The 18,532-nt window shown below is 35.8% G+C and overlaps 1 protein-coding gene across 1 annotated transcript in view; it reads right to left on the reverse strand.

The window, feature by feature from the left end:
- Positions 1 to 18,084, reverse strand: part of LOC149537325 (beta-phenylalanine coenzyme A ligase-like) — a 70,004-nt gene extending 51,920 nt beyond the window's left edge. The window contains exons 1-2 of the mRNA XM_089802836.1: positions 16,873 to 18,084; positions 15,789 to 15,978 (exon numbers count right to left, since the gene is read on the reverse strand). Of these exons, the coding sequence (XP_089658962.1) occupies positions 15,789 to 15,978; positions 16,873 to 17,937 (1,255 nt within the window). The 5' untranslated portion in view covers positions 17,938 to 18,084. The remainder of the gene's footprint in view (positions 1 to 15,788; positions 15,979 to 16,872) is intronic.
- Between the last annotated feature and the right edge of the window lie 448 nt (positions 18,085 to 18,532).

An 18,532-nucleotide genomic window follows, 5' to 3' on the forward strand; every position in this document is an offset into this window, starting at 1 on the left:
TTTTCATTCTAACCCAATTAAGAAAAGAAATGATATCACAATATAAATATCTTGTATGTGGAATATTCTTCTAATGTCTAAATTGCAAAGGTCATCGAGGACGATGAACCACAAGGGGAATGGTACGTTACATTCCAATTTTAAAATATTCCTTTATAATGTTCGTTGCAATTTCCAGTTCATCGAGGACGATGAACCTCAAGGGGAATGGTACGTTACATTCCAATTTTTGACCTAGCTTGAAAAATAGATGTTGAGGTTCGCATGAAGTCAGTTGGTAGTTTAATTTGATATAATCTGGCAAAATGGTAAGTTAGTTGGTCGTTATGATTTCAAGTGCAGATGACATGTTAGTTGATCGTTAATCACGAATTCATGGAATTAGGATAACTTTTATGATTATTTATGATTATATAATTTATAATTTAATTATGGAGAAAATTCTTGCAGGGAGCATGCCGAAGGGGTGAAGCATTGTCAGAAAAGAATTAGGCAGGGCGTCACCATCACTAGGCAGACAGATAGAGGACCTAGTGACTTGGAACAGAATACATTTGTGGAATCGCATGAGTTATTTTAATAAATAATTTAATTAAAATAATTGAGTTATTTAATAAATTAATTAATTAAAATAATTAAATTATTTATAAATCATGTCTTAAAGGATTTTTAAATTACCTTTTGTCGTAGTACTTTTAATAATTGTTTATAAATGTTTATTTAAATATAACCTTGATTTGGCACCATTAATTTAATAGTTGTACTTTATAATAATGTTCGGATTATAATAATTGTATTATTATAATATTCGAATTTTAATTTTCCAATTCTTTCCAACTTATTCTTTTCTTTTTAGTCAATTTAATATTTTGGAATCAGAATGGTCATCTTGATTTTCGTAGGAATTTTCTTGTAACTGAGGGAAGCCATAGAGTCAGGCTCTTATTATTTATCTAATAAGTGATGTTGCTTATTAACTTTTTTTTTAAAACCTTTCTTGCCTTGGCCAAATTGATTAAAAATTTGAGTAATCTTCGTAACTACGGGGTAGCCGTATAGTCGGCATAATATTATTGCAACCTATGTCGTATCTTGGTTTTCTCCAAGCCTTTGGCGTTCCTTTCCTTTAATCTTGAGCGGGATGATAATCCCCTGAATATCACATATTTATTCTGTGTAATTCAAGCTATTAGAAATCCATTCTAAGTTTCCTTGTGACATCTTCATATATTTTGAAATTGTTTCCTTGCATGCACATTTTCTTCATTGAATTTATTAACAAAATACTGTGTCATTTGCATCCAGAACCTAATCATTTTTGCACCTCTTATTACCATTGCTAATCACAATGGAATACAAAGTAGAGAGGCGATTCAAAGCCAAGCGAGTGCCTTCTCTGACTACGGTGACTGTGTGTCACGTAAGGAGTGGTTCTTCTTTTCTTTAATTATCTTTTTTCTAAAGCTGAGTCGAACATAGGTTAAACCTATGCAAGTTTGACAAATGTTTTTCTTTGTTATTAAAAGTATGAAGCCATTCCTTCTTTTATTCAACCTTTTTAATTTATTTGTAATGGATGTAATATATTATGCTAACTGCAATCATTCCAAACTTTTATATATAGTTATTGACATATTCCAGTGTATTTATATATATATTGTCATTGCCATATGCAAGTGTATTTATATATTTTGTTAATGTCATATATATGTGTATCCTTTTTCCTCATGTATTACAAAATCTGAGCCATGAATGAGCCACACGTATTCCATATTTAATCTGCCTTTATATTAATAGTGATGCAAGATAAGGATTGAAGCCGACTGTCATCCTTTTCCAAAGTTTACTGTTATCTTTCAAAAGCAATCGACTATCTTTGTGATGTTCCAATTTGAGTCTGTTTATTATTTCAACATTCGAATATGCAAAATTCTGTAAATCATCCTTGAAAGGTTTCATTTTCTTCTTTGATCAATTTATTATACAAATTGAGATAATGCTTATAACTAAGATAAATTAATGAACCAGAGTACTAAGGAATTCACCAGGCTAAGAATGTAATATATTATGGTGAGGAGGTGTAAATGAACCTGTTAAAGAATAAAATACAAGAATGTTGACTTTTTGAGAACTCTTAAGAATATAATCATAGAATATGAAATGATGGTTGAATAAATAAAGGAGTCGTCTGCTCTGCGAATCCCGAATACTTGGGACTCACCCGACGGTGAAGCCAAGAAGATGGGTGATGAATCCTGAATAGTATGAAACAATATAGCTATGACATTTCAATATTTACCATTTATAAGAATTAAGTAATAGCTCATGCACATTCCTGTTATTGTGATCTCCTGCTGCCAAGTCGTATGGCATGTTGTATATCTTGATGCCCAAAGATTGGTAAGATGTTCCCTGTCAATTCCGGGTAGGGAGGGCCTTTCTTATTGGAGATCATGTGGGGATTTGCTGTGGTCCGAAGTTGGGTGGTAAAGCCCCTGACAATGTTTCACCTCTCTCAAGATGTCGGACATGTGTCAAACAGAGATAAGCCTCGCATTCAATTGTTATCAGAAACAAGTATTATCATTTGCATTTATGAGAAGGTAAGATTAAAATGAGTTAGTTCATTGTTACCATTATTGTACACCTAGATGCAAGATATAGAATCGAGGATTGTTTTTCGTTTATAAGGAAATCAAATAAAGTATATTTCTAACTTGAGATACTGTCACAGTTAGGCAATCAAAAGGAAAGAAATCGAAAGCCCTATTTGAATTCGTCGTCGGGGATGCCCTAAATTGATTCCGTCATCGCGGAAGCTCTAGATTAAATCCATCGTCGCGGAAGCCCTAAAATGAATCCGTGGTAGTGGAAGCCCTAAGTGGTAAAGCGATATCAAAAGCCCTTAATGAACCGATGGTAATTGATGCCCTAGTTGATACAGTGGTTTGTGATGCCCTAAATTTTAATTATAGTGGAATTTAGTTGTAATCATCATATGATTTTGAGATAGCAGTTTTTAGATGATAGTTGACTTGTGAAATTGTTATAGTGTATTTGTGGTCTAACCTAGGTGGTTGCAGAAGCATCCTTAGTTGATTATCAGTCACAGTTTTTCCGAGGTATGTGATTTCATTTTCTAAAGTAATTTCATGGTATTTCAAGTTTCTAGTTAAGAAATTTTGTCTAACTGATTTTAACGGTAGATCATATTCACATGAACCTGAATGATGTAACTGCCTTCCTATGAAATCGAAATTATAACTGTATTCCTTGAGTATGTTAAATGTTAATTTAGACCTGAGAAAATCCGGATGTTACAGAATATCATACGGCTTGATGTTCTAGAGGCCATTACTCATAGGACTTGGTGAATATCTTACATCTCATTCTGGAGGCCAATACTCAAATAGTATTTGGTGAATATCATATATTTTTATTCTAAAGACCAATACTCAAATGTGATATCAAATGGTGAATATCATATGTTGATATTCTACATTCCATTACCTTATTGAGTACATGGTGAGTATCAAGTGTTAATGTTCTAAAGACCATTAATCAGAGTATTCAATGAATATCATATATTTTGAAGGCCAATACTCATGATATCAAAAAGGTGGATATCTTCTAATCAAAGATATCCTTAAAAGTTTGTCATTCCTAATATTACCAATGGTGTAATATTTGTCTTGTATTTATCCTCCCTAGCTAAGAGGGAGTGTTGATGTTTGATAGCTTAGTCGGATAAACTTATAATTATATATGAGATATAATTTATATATGTTTGTTCAATATATTTGAGATATATGTTTATTGTTATATGAGAAAAATTAATATAATAATGATGTGTGTGTGTATGAGAGAGAGAGAGAGAGAGAGAGAGAGAGATTAAATTTGCTATTATATTAATTACAAGATTAATGAATAGACATGTCCCATGGAGGGACGTCTCTTCTCGGCTTATTCTCAATATAAATAATATAATGTTGTCATTTGGAAAATACATGCCGAATAGGCAATGTCATTACATTTGCGGCAATCAAATCCAACAAACTCAAGTAGAGATTTCAAGCAAAGATGGTGCATCTTCCTCAGTTTCGACTAAATCTCGCAAGTTCAAGCTTAAAGGTAAAAAGGGATCAAAATCAATTTAGGAATCTTCTCAAGTGCTTGTGCACGCTCAAGAATCTGAGGACGGATCTAAAGAAGAGTATGAAGAGGAAGACGAAGAGGAAGGAGAGATTTTGATCATTTCTCCTCTGTAGCCGACAAAAACTCAAGATCCATCCATTCAAGAAACATCCCTTTTGGATGATATAGACAATGATGTGGACTCATTCTCCACAGTTGTCACATCTACCATCCTCGCTTCAGAGGTGACCATGTCGGCACTCCCTATCTCTTCGGCGGCCCCTCCTATTCTCACAGTTGAACAGTTTGACAATTTGGGAAATGTATTTGAAGATTTCTCAACTCTCGTGGAAGGTCAAGTTTCCCAACTTGATGCCTCAATGATTGGCTTTGAAATGTTTATGACAGAATCTTCTCATCAGGCGCCCATGAATTCAGCCGTGCAAACTAAAGCATGCACGGTCACAACAGAAATACAATCAGGATCAATATCTATGGTGGCCATTGTCCCTGTTTCAACAAATGAGGATTTTAGTTTGCCTGCATGGTTGGGTAAAATCACTATGAAAAGAAGAAAGATTGTCGTACCTCCAGATAATCTTCCTATCAAGAAAAATAAGTATAACTATTTGAAAAACAAGATTATTTTGAGGATTGTGGTGGATTCTGAGAAGACTGAGTATGCAAAAATTGTTAAACCTTTGGTAGCCAAACCAGCTGAAGAACTTAACCATTCAAATTACAAGTTCACCAAAATTGAACTTGGTAAACAATCACGATTGAGTTGTCTGCAAGATGCTCAAGATGCACTTGCCAATGTTTCAAAAAGCAATCACGAGCTATGGGAGAAGAAGAATCAACTTAAACAAGAAGTTACTCACCTAAATGAGGTCATTCGCCAACAATCTTCACAACATGCCATCACCACATCTCAAACACCTCAGGAAAAATAGATAATTGAAGCAGCAAACACTTCGTTTGGAGAGGTTGTCTCTAAAGGAGTTTAGGTCATCAAAGATGTAGTCAAAGTTCTTGAACGTATCCGAAGTGTTGAAGAAATGTTACATGACCTGATTGCTTCTTTGAATCAAGAAGTTGATACGTTGAAAGAAATCCAGGGTGGTTGGAATCAAATGGCTAATGCTGATTTGGACGGCATGATTGCATGTGAAGTCATTCCATCTTCAGAAATGTTCTACAGATGTTAAGGACTCGTGGGCCACAAAGAAGAGACACTGGAAAAACTTTTAATAAAGTTGCAAGAAGCCAAACAATTAAAACAAAGATCATGTATAATTTGGAGCAAACGGGATGTAATGTCCTTAATGAACATGATAACCTGGTCACAGAGGAGGAGATAACTTCAAAGTATACAATCAGAGTGAATATTTATCTTGATTTTGAAGAATTTGGATCACATAGGATGAAAAGGTGTTTGTTGCATACAAATCAGTAGCAAAGCACATATGGGATTCTCTTTCACCAAATTACAAGGTTGTGAAATTAGCATATGCCGATGCAGTCATAATTGAAGCCATATCGAAGGCAATGAAAATCTCAGATCTTCCTACAGTACGTGATTGCATCGACAAGTACAAGGCCTTCAAAACAATCCCTAGGATTGTTTCAACTTTCTTTTGTCTTCTTCCTTATTTAGTTTTCGTGTTTGTAGTTGTTGAGAATGAATTGCATGAAATTATGTAATTACTTGTAATTCAATTACATATCCTTATGACATGTAATCCAATAATTTCTCTCACCTAGTTTGATTGGGTCAAAGTTAGTTAAGTTGCTCCTACTTTTTCCTCAACTGCTTTGCCTATATAAAAGAGTACCCCCCCATTGTAAAAATCATCTTTTTTGTATGTAAGAAAGCTCTAAGGAATTGTGCAAGCATAAATTTGATTGTGTAGTACTATTTTGGATGAAAAAAAATACAAAGAAACAATTGGAGCTGAACTTTGATTGAGTGCAATTGTGATTAGTGCAAATTGGAAGCTTTGGCTGTAATTTGTGTTTGTCTTCTTTGATTCATGATATTATTGTTTGGTTTAAATAAATGAGCATAAAGAGTTAAGAAACAGTCAGATTTGAAGCTTTGACAAGAAGTGACTATGGTAATTCATAGACTAGGAGCTTTGACTGTAGCTTGTATTACCTTCTTAATTTACAAAAATGGTTAGAATTATTTACTTTAGACGTCTTTGAGCCCCAATAGTAAAGGTTATTCTTATAGAATAGATTATAACCGGACTTAGAGCCAAACTAGTACGCTTTCAACTAGCCTTTGAGTTAGTGTTGGTTTATCAATATTACTATTTCTAGCTTTAAATAGAAGTGTAGTTAGAAATTTCATCTTGCCCATTACTTGCTTTGCACGTAAGTGGTTTCTTTCCTGAAGGTTAAGAGGAAAGAATATTGGTAATACCCTTTTAGAATCTCTTAACTTCTTGCTTTCCTTGAGTTTATCCAAGGAACGGTAAGAAGGGGGAGCCTTCCTGATGCAATGCAAGGCAGGAGAATCCCCAAGGAGATGTCCTAGCCCCCAGAAAATAACCAAACAACAGAATAATAACAATAACACAGAGATTTAGATCCAAAAAAAAATCAAGAATCATAAGATTACATCCAACATGCCCGATTGCAAGGCCTTCTAGGTTATAACCAAGTACATGAGTAATTACAATAACAATTCTGAAAGACCTCACAAGATCTAACTCCTAGCCAATCCAGATCTGCAATCTGGTGAACTCCAAGAAGAATCTAAACTTGTGCTTGCAAGCCACCAGGCAACCTTCTTGTTTCCCAAGCCCACACTTAGCTACTAGCTCTGCTAAACTTTGCTCCTCTCAGCTACTCCATGCTGAATGAATCCTCTTCTCAAGAATCCACAAGACCCTCTACTTACACTAAACCAAGCCACAAGTCAGCTTGCAACAGACATTAAATACATGAAATAACTAAATGCTTAGGACAAGCCCCAAGTTTACAATGCATAACTAATTCATATGACAAAATAAGAATATGCGCACTTAGAGCTAGGTTTGTCTGTCATCCAATGATCCGAATCATAGAGCACATAAGCCAACTCCCACAGATCGAACTTCGTAGAAACAATCTCCAAGGTCTACCAGCAAATTAGGAACACGTTACTAATAGCCACCAAAAAGGCTCTAACTGCAAGACGATCACTCCAATCATTATGCGTACTTAGAACAAGGTTGTCCAATGTGTCTTGAAGACATCCCCAACTGCGCAAACCACAACTTCACAAATCCGAGCTCAAAGCTCCTGCATACAAGATTGTTGACTACCCCAGGATGCTCCTACATCAGACACCCCAGGTGCGAAGAAAATATGTTCTTAATAATTGGAAGAACATCTTTCAGGGTTCAACACATAAACCTCGAATTAATTCTTTACACACATGTCCTTTTAAGTTATCAACTTATACACTCTTGCCTCTGTTCCACCTCTACAAATCTTTTCCTACAATTATCATCTTCACAACTATCTTTAGTGTGCCACAGTTCTACTTCCCATGCTGATCTCTAACCCCTTGAGAATTCCTCAGTTCAACTCGGCTACCCAAACTCAGGTTCCTCCTACCAAGTTCTGCATTCCGCAAAGGAATCAAGGAATATTTCCTGCCACCCCTCTCAACAGTAAACAAATTCTTGACACACTCATGCACTACCCTGCAATCATATTACCAAGGTCTACCAAGTAATATGTGACAAGAACTCATATCGACAAATATCACATAACACTCGATCCACATATTGTTCAATCTAAAAATTATCAAGACATTGTTCTCTTACTTCCAAAGCATGTTCATCTTGCAACCAATTGATCTTATAAGAATAAGGATGTCTCGATGTCTTCAAACCAAGTTTATGAACCATCTCCTCAGAAACTAGGTTATCAATACTACCACCATCCACAATCACATTTCAGCATTTACCTCTAGACTTACGAGTCTTGAACAAATTCCTCCTTTGACAAGGTTCCAATGTCTTCTTACGATGCAACACTCTTTAAATGAACAAATTATCCCCCTCTATCTTAGGCTCATTCATTGAATCCACATTCTCATTCACCACAACAACTCTTTAATCACTAGCTCTCCTATTAGTATTGGGACATTCAAAAGATCTGTCCTGCACCACATTTGTAGCAAATACCCTTAAATGCACCTCTATTTGTTCTCCTCTTCTGCTCGACAGGTTTTGGTTCATCTTCAACAATCTGTTTATCCTTCTCAAAGTGTTCCTTTCTTTCCTTTCCTCTGGAACTACCTTGATGTCTTCTCTCCAATTTCTCTTCGACTCTTGGAGCATACAAATAAGCATCCTCAACTGAAGCAATATTCAGCATACCAATCTCATCTTGGATATTGAATCTCAAGCCATTAATATATCTAGCCACCTTTTCCTTAGAAAGTTCTCTATGCCCAGACTGAATAGTTAACTTATAGAACTCCTTTGTATCACAAACATATCCTTCTGCTTTAGATTTTGCAATCTCTTAAACAATTCAAGTTTATAATCAGCAGGAATGAACTTCGCCTTCAATTTTGTCACCATCAATCTCCACCTAGTGATCTTCATTTCACCTTCCCCTTCTCTATCTTTTTGCAATTCTTTCCACCATAAAGAAGCATGTCCTTTCAACTTAGATTGTGCCAACCTCACTCCAAGCGGATCACCAATATCCTCTAACTCAAAGGAGTCTTCCAACTCATCAATCCAATCAATCAAGTCTTCAGGATTCAAAGTACTTGAGAAATTAGAAACATTCATCTGGCGTTTCAACTCCAACTGAGCTCTAGATCTATCCAACCAACCAGTTCTGTCTTCCACAGGTCTCTCCATGCGATCAGCTCTATCTTCACCACTAGATCTAACAACCTCAGTCTTCAGCAGCTTCTTCATAACCATCCTTAGTATGCACATTCCTTGGTACACCAACAATAGCTCTCATGATCCTAGCGACCATATCATTCTTCATCAACTCCATCTCAGATCTAAATTCTGATTTAACCTTCTATGAAATCCTAGTCCCACAGTATCACAGAGATCATCAATCACCCTAGGGTCCAATCTTCTCAGAGGCATTTTCCAAGATCTTTGCAAACTCAAAGCAACAAATCCACAAGATCAACTAGGCTTTGATACCACTTGATGCAGTGCAAGGTAGGAGAATCCCCAAGGAGATGTCCTAGCCCCTAACAAATAACCACATGATGGAATAATAACAATAACACAAAGATTTAGATCCAAAACAACACCAAGAATCATAAGGTTACATCCAACATGCCCGTCTGTAAAGCCTTCTGGGTTACGGCCAAGTACATGAGTAATTACAATAACAGTTCTACAAGACCTCGTAAGATCCAACTCCTAGTTAGTCCAAATCTGCAATCTAGTGGAGAACTCAAAGAAGAAACTAAACTCGTGCTCGCAAGCCACCAAGCAACCTTATTTTTTCTCAAGCCGACACTTAGCTACTAGCTTTGCTAAACTTCGTTCCTCTCAACTACTCCATGTTGAATGAATCCTCTACTCAAGACTCCACAAAACCCTCTACTTATACTAAACCAAGCCACGGGTCAGCCTAGTAAGTTACATTAAATAAACTCTCAAGCCACAAGTCGGCTTGCAACAGACATTAAATACATGAAATAACTAAATGCTTAGGACAAGTCCCCTAGTTACAATGCATAACTAACTCATATGACCAAATAAGAATATGCGCACTTAGACATAGGTCCACATGCCATCCAACGATCCAAATCCAAGAGCGCATAAGCCAACTCCCACAAATAGAACCTCACAAGAACAATCTCTAATGTCTCCCAGTAAATCAAGAACATGTTACTAGCAGCCACCAAAAAGGCTCTAACTCCAAGACGATTACTCCAATCATTATACGCACTTAGGAAAAGGTTGCCCAATATGTCTCAAACACATCCCCAACTACGCGAATCACAACTTGACAAATTTGAGCTCAAAGCTCCTACATACAGGATTGCTGACTACCCCAAAAATGCTCATGCATCACTTCCCTTTAAGGTAGGAGAGACTCTGTCTCATACGTTGTGGCTGGTCATCCTATTTTGCAACTGGATTTTCACAAAATTGCTGGTTTTAAAATATCCACCCAACAACATCTACATCCAAGATGGAGATTGAGCACAACCATTTGAGTTGAGCAATAAGGTGTGGCCATAGCGGACTCCTAGGACTAGACCATCTAAATTTACGGCTACCTCTCTCCCAGTTTTAACTAGAGATGGGAAGAGGAAGATGTAAAATGTTTTAATGTTGTATTCACTTTTTGTTTTACAAAAGCAATTTTATATTTTAATTTTGCTTCAAAATATAAGTTGCTAGCCATTAGCATTACACACAAGGATGCCATTTTGTATCCAAACTACATTTAAATCAATAAAATATATCTAGACTTAGGTTGTTTCTTTTATGTACTCATTTACTAACTCACTGGATGCATGTCCTCATTAAATTTTGTATAAAAATACATTTCTAATTAAATTTACACAAAATATTAAGTTACCAAGTTTGTTTTTTCGAGCATCGGTGAGTGTTTTCTTTTAGTGAGTTTTTCAACTATGCTCACAGCAATGCTCAGGCTCACAAACTACTGAGCCTCATAGCAGTACTCAGGTCTTTCTGCTGATCAATCATGCAGCTAATCTAAAAGGCCCTTGTTGCAAACACGGGATGGCTGATCTTCAATTGGTGATAGAATGATGAGGAGATAACAAAAATAAAGCCTATAATAGCTTCAAAATTGGATGGAAAGAAGAAACTAGAGAAGATTATAGGGAAAACATTAAATATAAACAGCACCTCACAGGTTACATGTGTTCATTCATGGCAAGCACATAGGGATGCTGCCTTACCAAACACATGTTTCTTCAAACTTTAGCCCGTTCCTGCAAATGACCATGGGAAAAATATGGTACATTCCTCCTGCTTGCTCTCCACCACACTTAGGCCACTTCACATGGTGTTGATGCAAGCAAGAGGCATTTCTGCCCAAATTAATTTCCAGAGATTCTTGTGTGAGTCTGGCTTGCTGCAGCAATAATTTCTACACAAAAAAACAATGCCACTACTATTTTATTCAGAAACCAATAACTATGATATCTGCCTCTAATCAATTTGTAGTGTCAACAAAATATAAACTAAGTAACAAGAAAACACCACAATTCTATCTATTTCATCTATTCAGATAACTTTCACAATATCTCAGCCTTCTTTCCACAGAAAAGAAAATCAAATCCTCCTCCCCAACGATCAACTTTGGAGAGAATATATAAACAATGATAAACAGTTAAAACTGTTTTTGGCAACCACCAGACCTGTAAATGTTTTGTTCAATCCTTTAACAAAACATCAAAGTATGCCCTAAAACATTAAAAATAATATGCCCTAAACATCAATCATCTATTAAGTGATAGAAAAATATTAAAATATGCACTAAAATAATAAAATGACCTAAAACATCACTGTACCCCCCATAAACAATACATAAATGTTATTCCTGTAGTTGCTCCTGCAGCATAGAAGAAGCTAGAAAAGCATTTTGTTTCCCACAATCTTAATCACAAACTAAAAGAGAATTAAATTGAAAAGGTTGGGAAATCTTCTCACAGTAGAAAGTTTGACAAAAATGCAATAACAAATTATAACATTGTAGTCTGTGTGGTATCTCATCAATGAGTTTGTGCAAAGTTTATTTTATCTCATCATATATTGTAAATGTTGTGCCTCTTTAATGGACGGGTACTTTGCATTTTGAATGTTGCTTTTTGTTATTTGTGGGGCAAACCATAAAATTTCCTTGGTTTATACTTTCCTTTTTGTTTTTCTCATGATACTAACTAATGCATTCAGTAGATGCATCTATGAGTGCAAAGTTGTTATTGGCCTTGCTGGAGAACCTAAGTAATGTTTTTGGAAAATTTGTCAGGGTTCCAAAAAAGGGAAACAATCTTTCTGTTTTGTTCAACTAGCAAGGTGAGATAGCACTTAAATGACTACAGGTTATGTGCTTGACCCAGGGGTGCAGGGGATAGCATTCTGATTCGAACAATAAATTGCATAGTATTTAAATCGTAACATTATATGTAGGAGAGTAGACTATATTGGTGGAAATCTTGTTCAGTGTTACTGGGGATTCTTATTACAAAAACTATTGAAGCTTGCCAGAGCACAATGAAGTTTATCAAGACTATAATGAGCTGTGATATCCCTGGCAAAATAAATTCATCTAATTAAATAATAAATAAATAAAATATTAATAATGTTAAATTTGCTATATTCATTGAATAATATATATCTAATATGAGAATTAGAGTTAATGTATATTATGTTAGTAATATAATATATATAATTAATATAATTGATATGATTAAATTATTAATATAATATAGTATTTATTTATGAAAAGACATGGCTCTTAAAATAAGGAGAATATATATAGAAATAAATAACTTTGAGAGATTTTCATTCAGAAATGGAGAAATATCAAAGAAAATATATGCTATTGATCTGCCATCAGAAAAATGAAATATATTAATGGAAATCCCCATGGGAGGGCATTACAAATGGTATCAGAACCATTGAACCTGCCATCCTATTGGGAATAATCTAAAGTTTTATCAGAATATAGTTGCAGATATACAGAGAGAATAATGGATATATGCAGTTCTAAAATTTCTATCAAAATTAAAGAAAACAAAGAAATATATTTATACTCAACTCAGAATATTTGCATATATATTTTTTCACATGTCTATAACCGCCGAAAAATACATCTGAAGTTTGTCTTTACTAGGAAGAATATATATTGATGGCACATGCTTTTGGGGAGGCATTTATTGATCAGATGTTGCCTCAATCTATATAAATGTTGAAAGATGGGTGAATGTTTTCGAAAGCTTTATGTGGCTATAAATATTGGAGCCAAATATTATATTATAGTTGGAGCTTAAATAATTCATCCCAACTCTCCAATATTGTGGTGGAAGATTATCTTATGTGGGTTGTTTCTGCTTTAACTATGGAAACCTTTCAAATTATTGTGCTTGTGTAATATTTCAGGAGCCTGCAACTACAGACAAGTCTATCTTTCGTAAATTGGAATGATTCTCTTTGGCATTTATTACCCGACAACCATTCTCGTTGTATTTGAGCGGTTCTTATGAAGTCAACACAAAGAGAGGAGTTACAGTTCTTACTACACGTAGCTGTCAAAATGAGGAATTTTGGACAAGTGTAGGAGTGAACAGAATTTGCAGTGTTGCAGGAATTAAATAGGGGTTGTTGATAAATTGCAGGAATTAAAATAAAAGAAGCGGTAGCATCTTTATTTTAAGATGGAATCTTCAAAGTGCGCAGAGATAAATTTTCGGCGGCCAACACATATTAAGAATCGAAAATGAAAGAATATGGGAGATGGCTGACAAGGGCCAATAAGGGACCTTAAGAGTACATATATAATTATATAGAAACATGTGATGGAGGCATCAAAAATATTTTGGATGAACGCCTGAATTGGAAATTTGATAAATTATCTTGCAGCTAAATATACATTTGAAATAAACGGCGATAACGGAGAAGAATATTGGCAGTCTTCCACTTTATACACAGCCACATACGAATAAAAATGACAAATAAGTATCACTAATCTAATTGAGGAAGAAGTATTTTATTCAGGAAATACTTTCATTGCCATCAACATTTACCAATATCAAAGCGGATTAATTTATATTATGTGGATAACTACGGTTTGAGCAATGAAATACAAATGTTTCATTTCCAACTATTGTCGATTGGACATTTCCCAGATATACAAATCTACATGCTATCATAATGCCAACAGTAGAAGGTGCTAAGAATATTGTTACAAAAGATGGGATGCCAATTGCGACTGGGTTTGAAAGAAGTTTCATGCAATTAAATTTCTAATTAAGAACAGTTTTGAGTTAAGGAAAATGACAATAAATAGATAACATGGAACGAAAAGAAAACAAGAAAAGCAGTAATAAAATACCTGCACTAATCTGGAGATTACAGATAGAATCTGCTCTGTAAGTGATCATCGGCAAGTTTCAGAAATTATTTATACTAATACTTTTTTTTTTTAGGTAAAACCAGACAAACGTCAGTGCACAAACAGACATAGTAAATGGTTCTAAATCATTGGTCTATCTCAGAAATATTGAGGTAAGTGTCCCACACCTCCTGTTATTATTAAATTAGTATACAATATCATAATCATTAGAATACTGAATTAGAAGAATAAGGTATAGCGCAGGCTTGTTTAGTGCAATTGATAGGCCATTCTGAGATGGGTAGGATCAGCATCCCTATAGTTGTCTTGAGGTTTGAGCATAATGGGATCAAGTTGCCTTGAGGTCATTCTAAGATGGGATCGTGGGCTTGGATCCATAGAAACTTTGAGGAAGGCTGTTGCTGTTGGATTCAAACAATCCTCTATGATCCAACACTCTTCTAATTCAGAATTGCAATTGAAATAGATTACAATTTTTAATCCAACCAATCGGTTATTCCGAGATGGGTAAGGATCAATGTCCTTGTAAGATGCCTTGAGGATTAACCAAGATGGGGTCATATTGCCTTGAGGTTACTCCAAGATGGGATTAAGGGCTTGGATCCACAGAAACCTTGAGGAAGACCGTTGAGTTCAATGCCTACAATCTGTTTACATCCTAAGTTTTCTCCTTGACTAAGAATGATAATAAGAGCAAAACAAACAAGCATTCCGCTCTTGGACTTCGTATGCATTCGCTTGGAGTAATTTATCACAACTCGCATTTTCTTTGAACTTATATATACACGTGTACTAATGGTCACTTGTGGTTGCAGGATTCTATCAAAGAAGTAAATTTGGTAAATCATCTTCTTGACTCTAGTGAACTATAAGGCATTAATCAAGAATGCATGTATCATGTGTCTACATCATGTCTGCTTCGTGTTTTCATGCATCCATATGTCAACTTCATGTATGCTTTGTGTTTTCATGGATTATGATGTATACTAGAATGTTCTTGCACCGAATTATATGCTTTGCATGATGATTCTACAAAAAGTCATTTTTACTTTAGGACAAGAAAAATTAGAGAAGGGAGGACTGTGATATCCCTGTCAAAATAAATTCGTAAAATTAAATAATAAATAAATTAAATATTAATAATGCTAAATTTGCTATATTCACTACATAATATATATTAAATATGAGAATTTAAGTTAATAAATATTATGTTAGTAATATAATTGATATAATTAAATTATTAATATAATATAATATTTATTTATAAAAATACACGACTCTTGAAATTAAGAGTATATATATACAATAAAATAACTTTGAGAGATAATCATTCAGAAATGGAGAAATATGCAATTGGTCTGCAATCAGACAAATGAAATAAATTAATGGAAGTCCAATAGGGAGGCATTACATGAACCCTCCGCCAATTTCCTATTATCAAATTCTCCGAATTACTGATGTTTCGTATAAGTCTTTATATTTAGATCTTGCAAGTACAATAACTGACTTTCCTAAAGAAATGGATACCAGACTATTGGGGCACAGAGTACCTTTCATGACTGTGGGGCCTCGCAGCCAAAGCTCTCCTCTATGATTTGGGGGCAGAGATTTTGCAGAAATGGGATCTACCACTTTAGCCTCCACAACACCACTCAACAATCCCACACTACCATTATGCAAGTTTTCCTCATTACTGTTGGTGTAAACCACTGCAGCTGTAGTCTCAGTCATTCCATACCCCTGCCCAAATCAAATTCCATTCAATCTTTAATTCACTCAATTTTTTCTGTTGGCATCATCAACAGATGGATATGGGTGATGGAGATTAGGCCATCTATTTGGATTAGGGCAGCAAAGCAGGAGTGTATGAAGAGGGACAAGGACATTGTTTTGGAAGAGAACACCAGAGCAGGAGCATATAAAGAGGAGAAAGGACATCATTTTGAATTCGGACACCAGCGTGAGGACATATGGAGAGTGGCAAGGACATCATTTTGATTGACGGCCCTAGAGTGGAAGTGTAAGAGCAGATGCAAGGTCATAATTCTGATCTAGAGCACTAGACTGGGGGCGTATGAACAGGGACAAGGACATCGTTTTAAACTGGGCACCAACGTGGGTGAATATGTACAGAGGGAAGGACATCATTTTGAATTAGAATTAGGATAATGAAGAGAGTATGCGAAGAAAATGATTGTTCCCTGTAAACAAAGCCGACCATTTGGAGTACATAAATGGCTCTAAACAACGCTAACACTAGCGTTACAATATGCTATCTACACCTAGTATTTTATGCTTGGCCATGGATGGATAGTGTTGAGGCTATATGCAATCCCAATGACTGGCTTAGTTAGTATTTAGTACAGGATGGTGCTGCCATATATGAATAAGTTTCAATTGTAAACAGGGGTACTGAACGCAGGCATAAGGTTGGATGATGTTGGTGCAGTTCATGCGTTCCCAGTGACTGACTTTGTTAGCAGGAGGCAATATTGGCCTTAATATAAATAAGTCCTTAGCTAGTAAACGAATTCCTGATAAAGACGTGAGGTATATGTTCTTGAACCTGATATTTGGTGACAATTTATAGACAGCATAAAACCATAATTCACAAAAATGATGTATATACTTCACCTGTCTGAGTTCAATTCCAGGGAACTTAGCAGAGAAGTCCTTCATGACATTGTACCCCACAGGCGCCCCGCCAAGACCAATCTGCTTCAGAGAGCTCAAATCATACCTACAGGCCTCGTTTGATTTGGCAAGCGCCGATAAAACAAAGGGAACAGTGGGCAACAAAGTCACCCTGTATTTCTCTATATTGTGCAGCATTTCGTTCATATCAAATCTTGGCATGATCACAACGGTCGCCCCGGCTGCCAGCGAGCACAACGTGAAGCGAAGGCCATAGATATAATAAATTGATACTGTGCACAGGTAGATACCTTGCATTTCGTATCTTGCACGGTTGGCTGCAATGATGGCGATATGATTCCTGTGCGTTAGAAGGACCCCCTTGCTCTTACCCGTAGTTCCTGATGAATACAGAAGGGTTGCTATATCGTCCTGTGCAATGGCAGCTTCTTTCTCGCTAATTCCATCATCTATCCATTCACTAGATAATTGTGCGCCAGTACCTGACTGCAAAAGAGCAGAAACGCTGGTGCCGCGGGATGATGTCGAGGAATTGTTGACTTCGGCTCCATCGATAAGAATAAATGGTGTTCTGATCGAGCTTAATTTTCCGAGGAGTCGGGAAACTGTAAAGGTGATTGTGGGTTTGGAATCTCTCACCTGATTTTGTATCTCGGCTTCGGTATTGAGAGGATTGGCGGTCGTGAGAATTCCTCCAATTGACAGTACGGCAAGGTAAATGTAGGGAAGATGGATTGAATTTGGCGAGATGACAAGCACCACGTCACGCTTTCGAATCCCCAGCCGCTTCAGACTGGTGGCCAGGGCTTTCACATTGTGGCGAAGCGTGGAATAAGTAAGTGAAGTACCGGAAGGGGCATCAATGAGAGCAATTTCTGAGTGATGCCGCTGGGAGAAAAGGTAAGTGGCGATGTCTAAGGGCTCATGAGGCGAAGGCAGAGTCACGGCCTCTCTTTTGCTGTGATAGATCCCTGTCAATTCACAGAAACCACTCTTGCCATCAATATGGAAGCTTGCAGGTTTAATCCTTGAGCTGTTGGCCATGGGTGCGGTCCCTGAATTCGGGTTTCAGAACATCAGAAAATTGCAACATATGGCTTTCACGGATCGCTGGACTCTCTATGCGGGAAAAAACACTAGCAAAATATTAACTAGCACTTGCACCCAAAAGAGGTGCAAGAGGTACGCGGATAGGTATTTAATTTGAAATTATAATTGAACTTTTGTATACTAAAATTATAGAAAGCAATCTACAGAATAGTAGGGCCAAATAGAGTTTGTGGCTTTTGTAGGTCCTAAAAAAAATTGTACTAAAATATGTGAAAAAAAATGTTTTATTCCTAATTACAAATCTTCTCTAATTCAAAAGGTGAAATGTTATAATATGTGACTGAATAATTTTTATGAATTGAAGAAACAAAGTAATTTAACAATTAGTACATTAAAAGTGAGTGTAGAGCTCATTCTCTTAGTTTGACATAATATTTTTAATGTAAAATTCAAAATAAATAAGAAACACAAGATCAATACTAAAATCAATCAATGCATACCAAAATTGATCACATAAGGTTGCAAAACATAAAAAACTAAGCCCATGGGCAATAGATTTCAAGAGTTAAAAGATAATATCATTTATTCT

The sequence above is a fragment of the Cupressus sempervirens genome, chromosome 9 (genome assembly GCF_028749045.1).
Source record: "Cupressus sempervirens isolate cs-2001-9-10 chromosome 9, ASM2874904v1, whole genome shotgun sequence".
NCBI classification, from domain to species: Eukaryota; Viridiplantae; Streptophyta; class Pinopsida; order Cupressales; family Cupressaceae; genus Cupressus; species Cupressus sempervirens.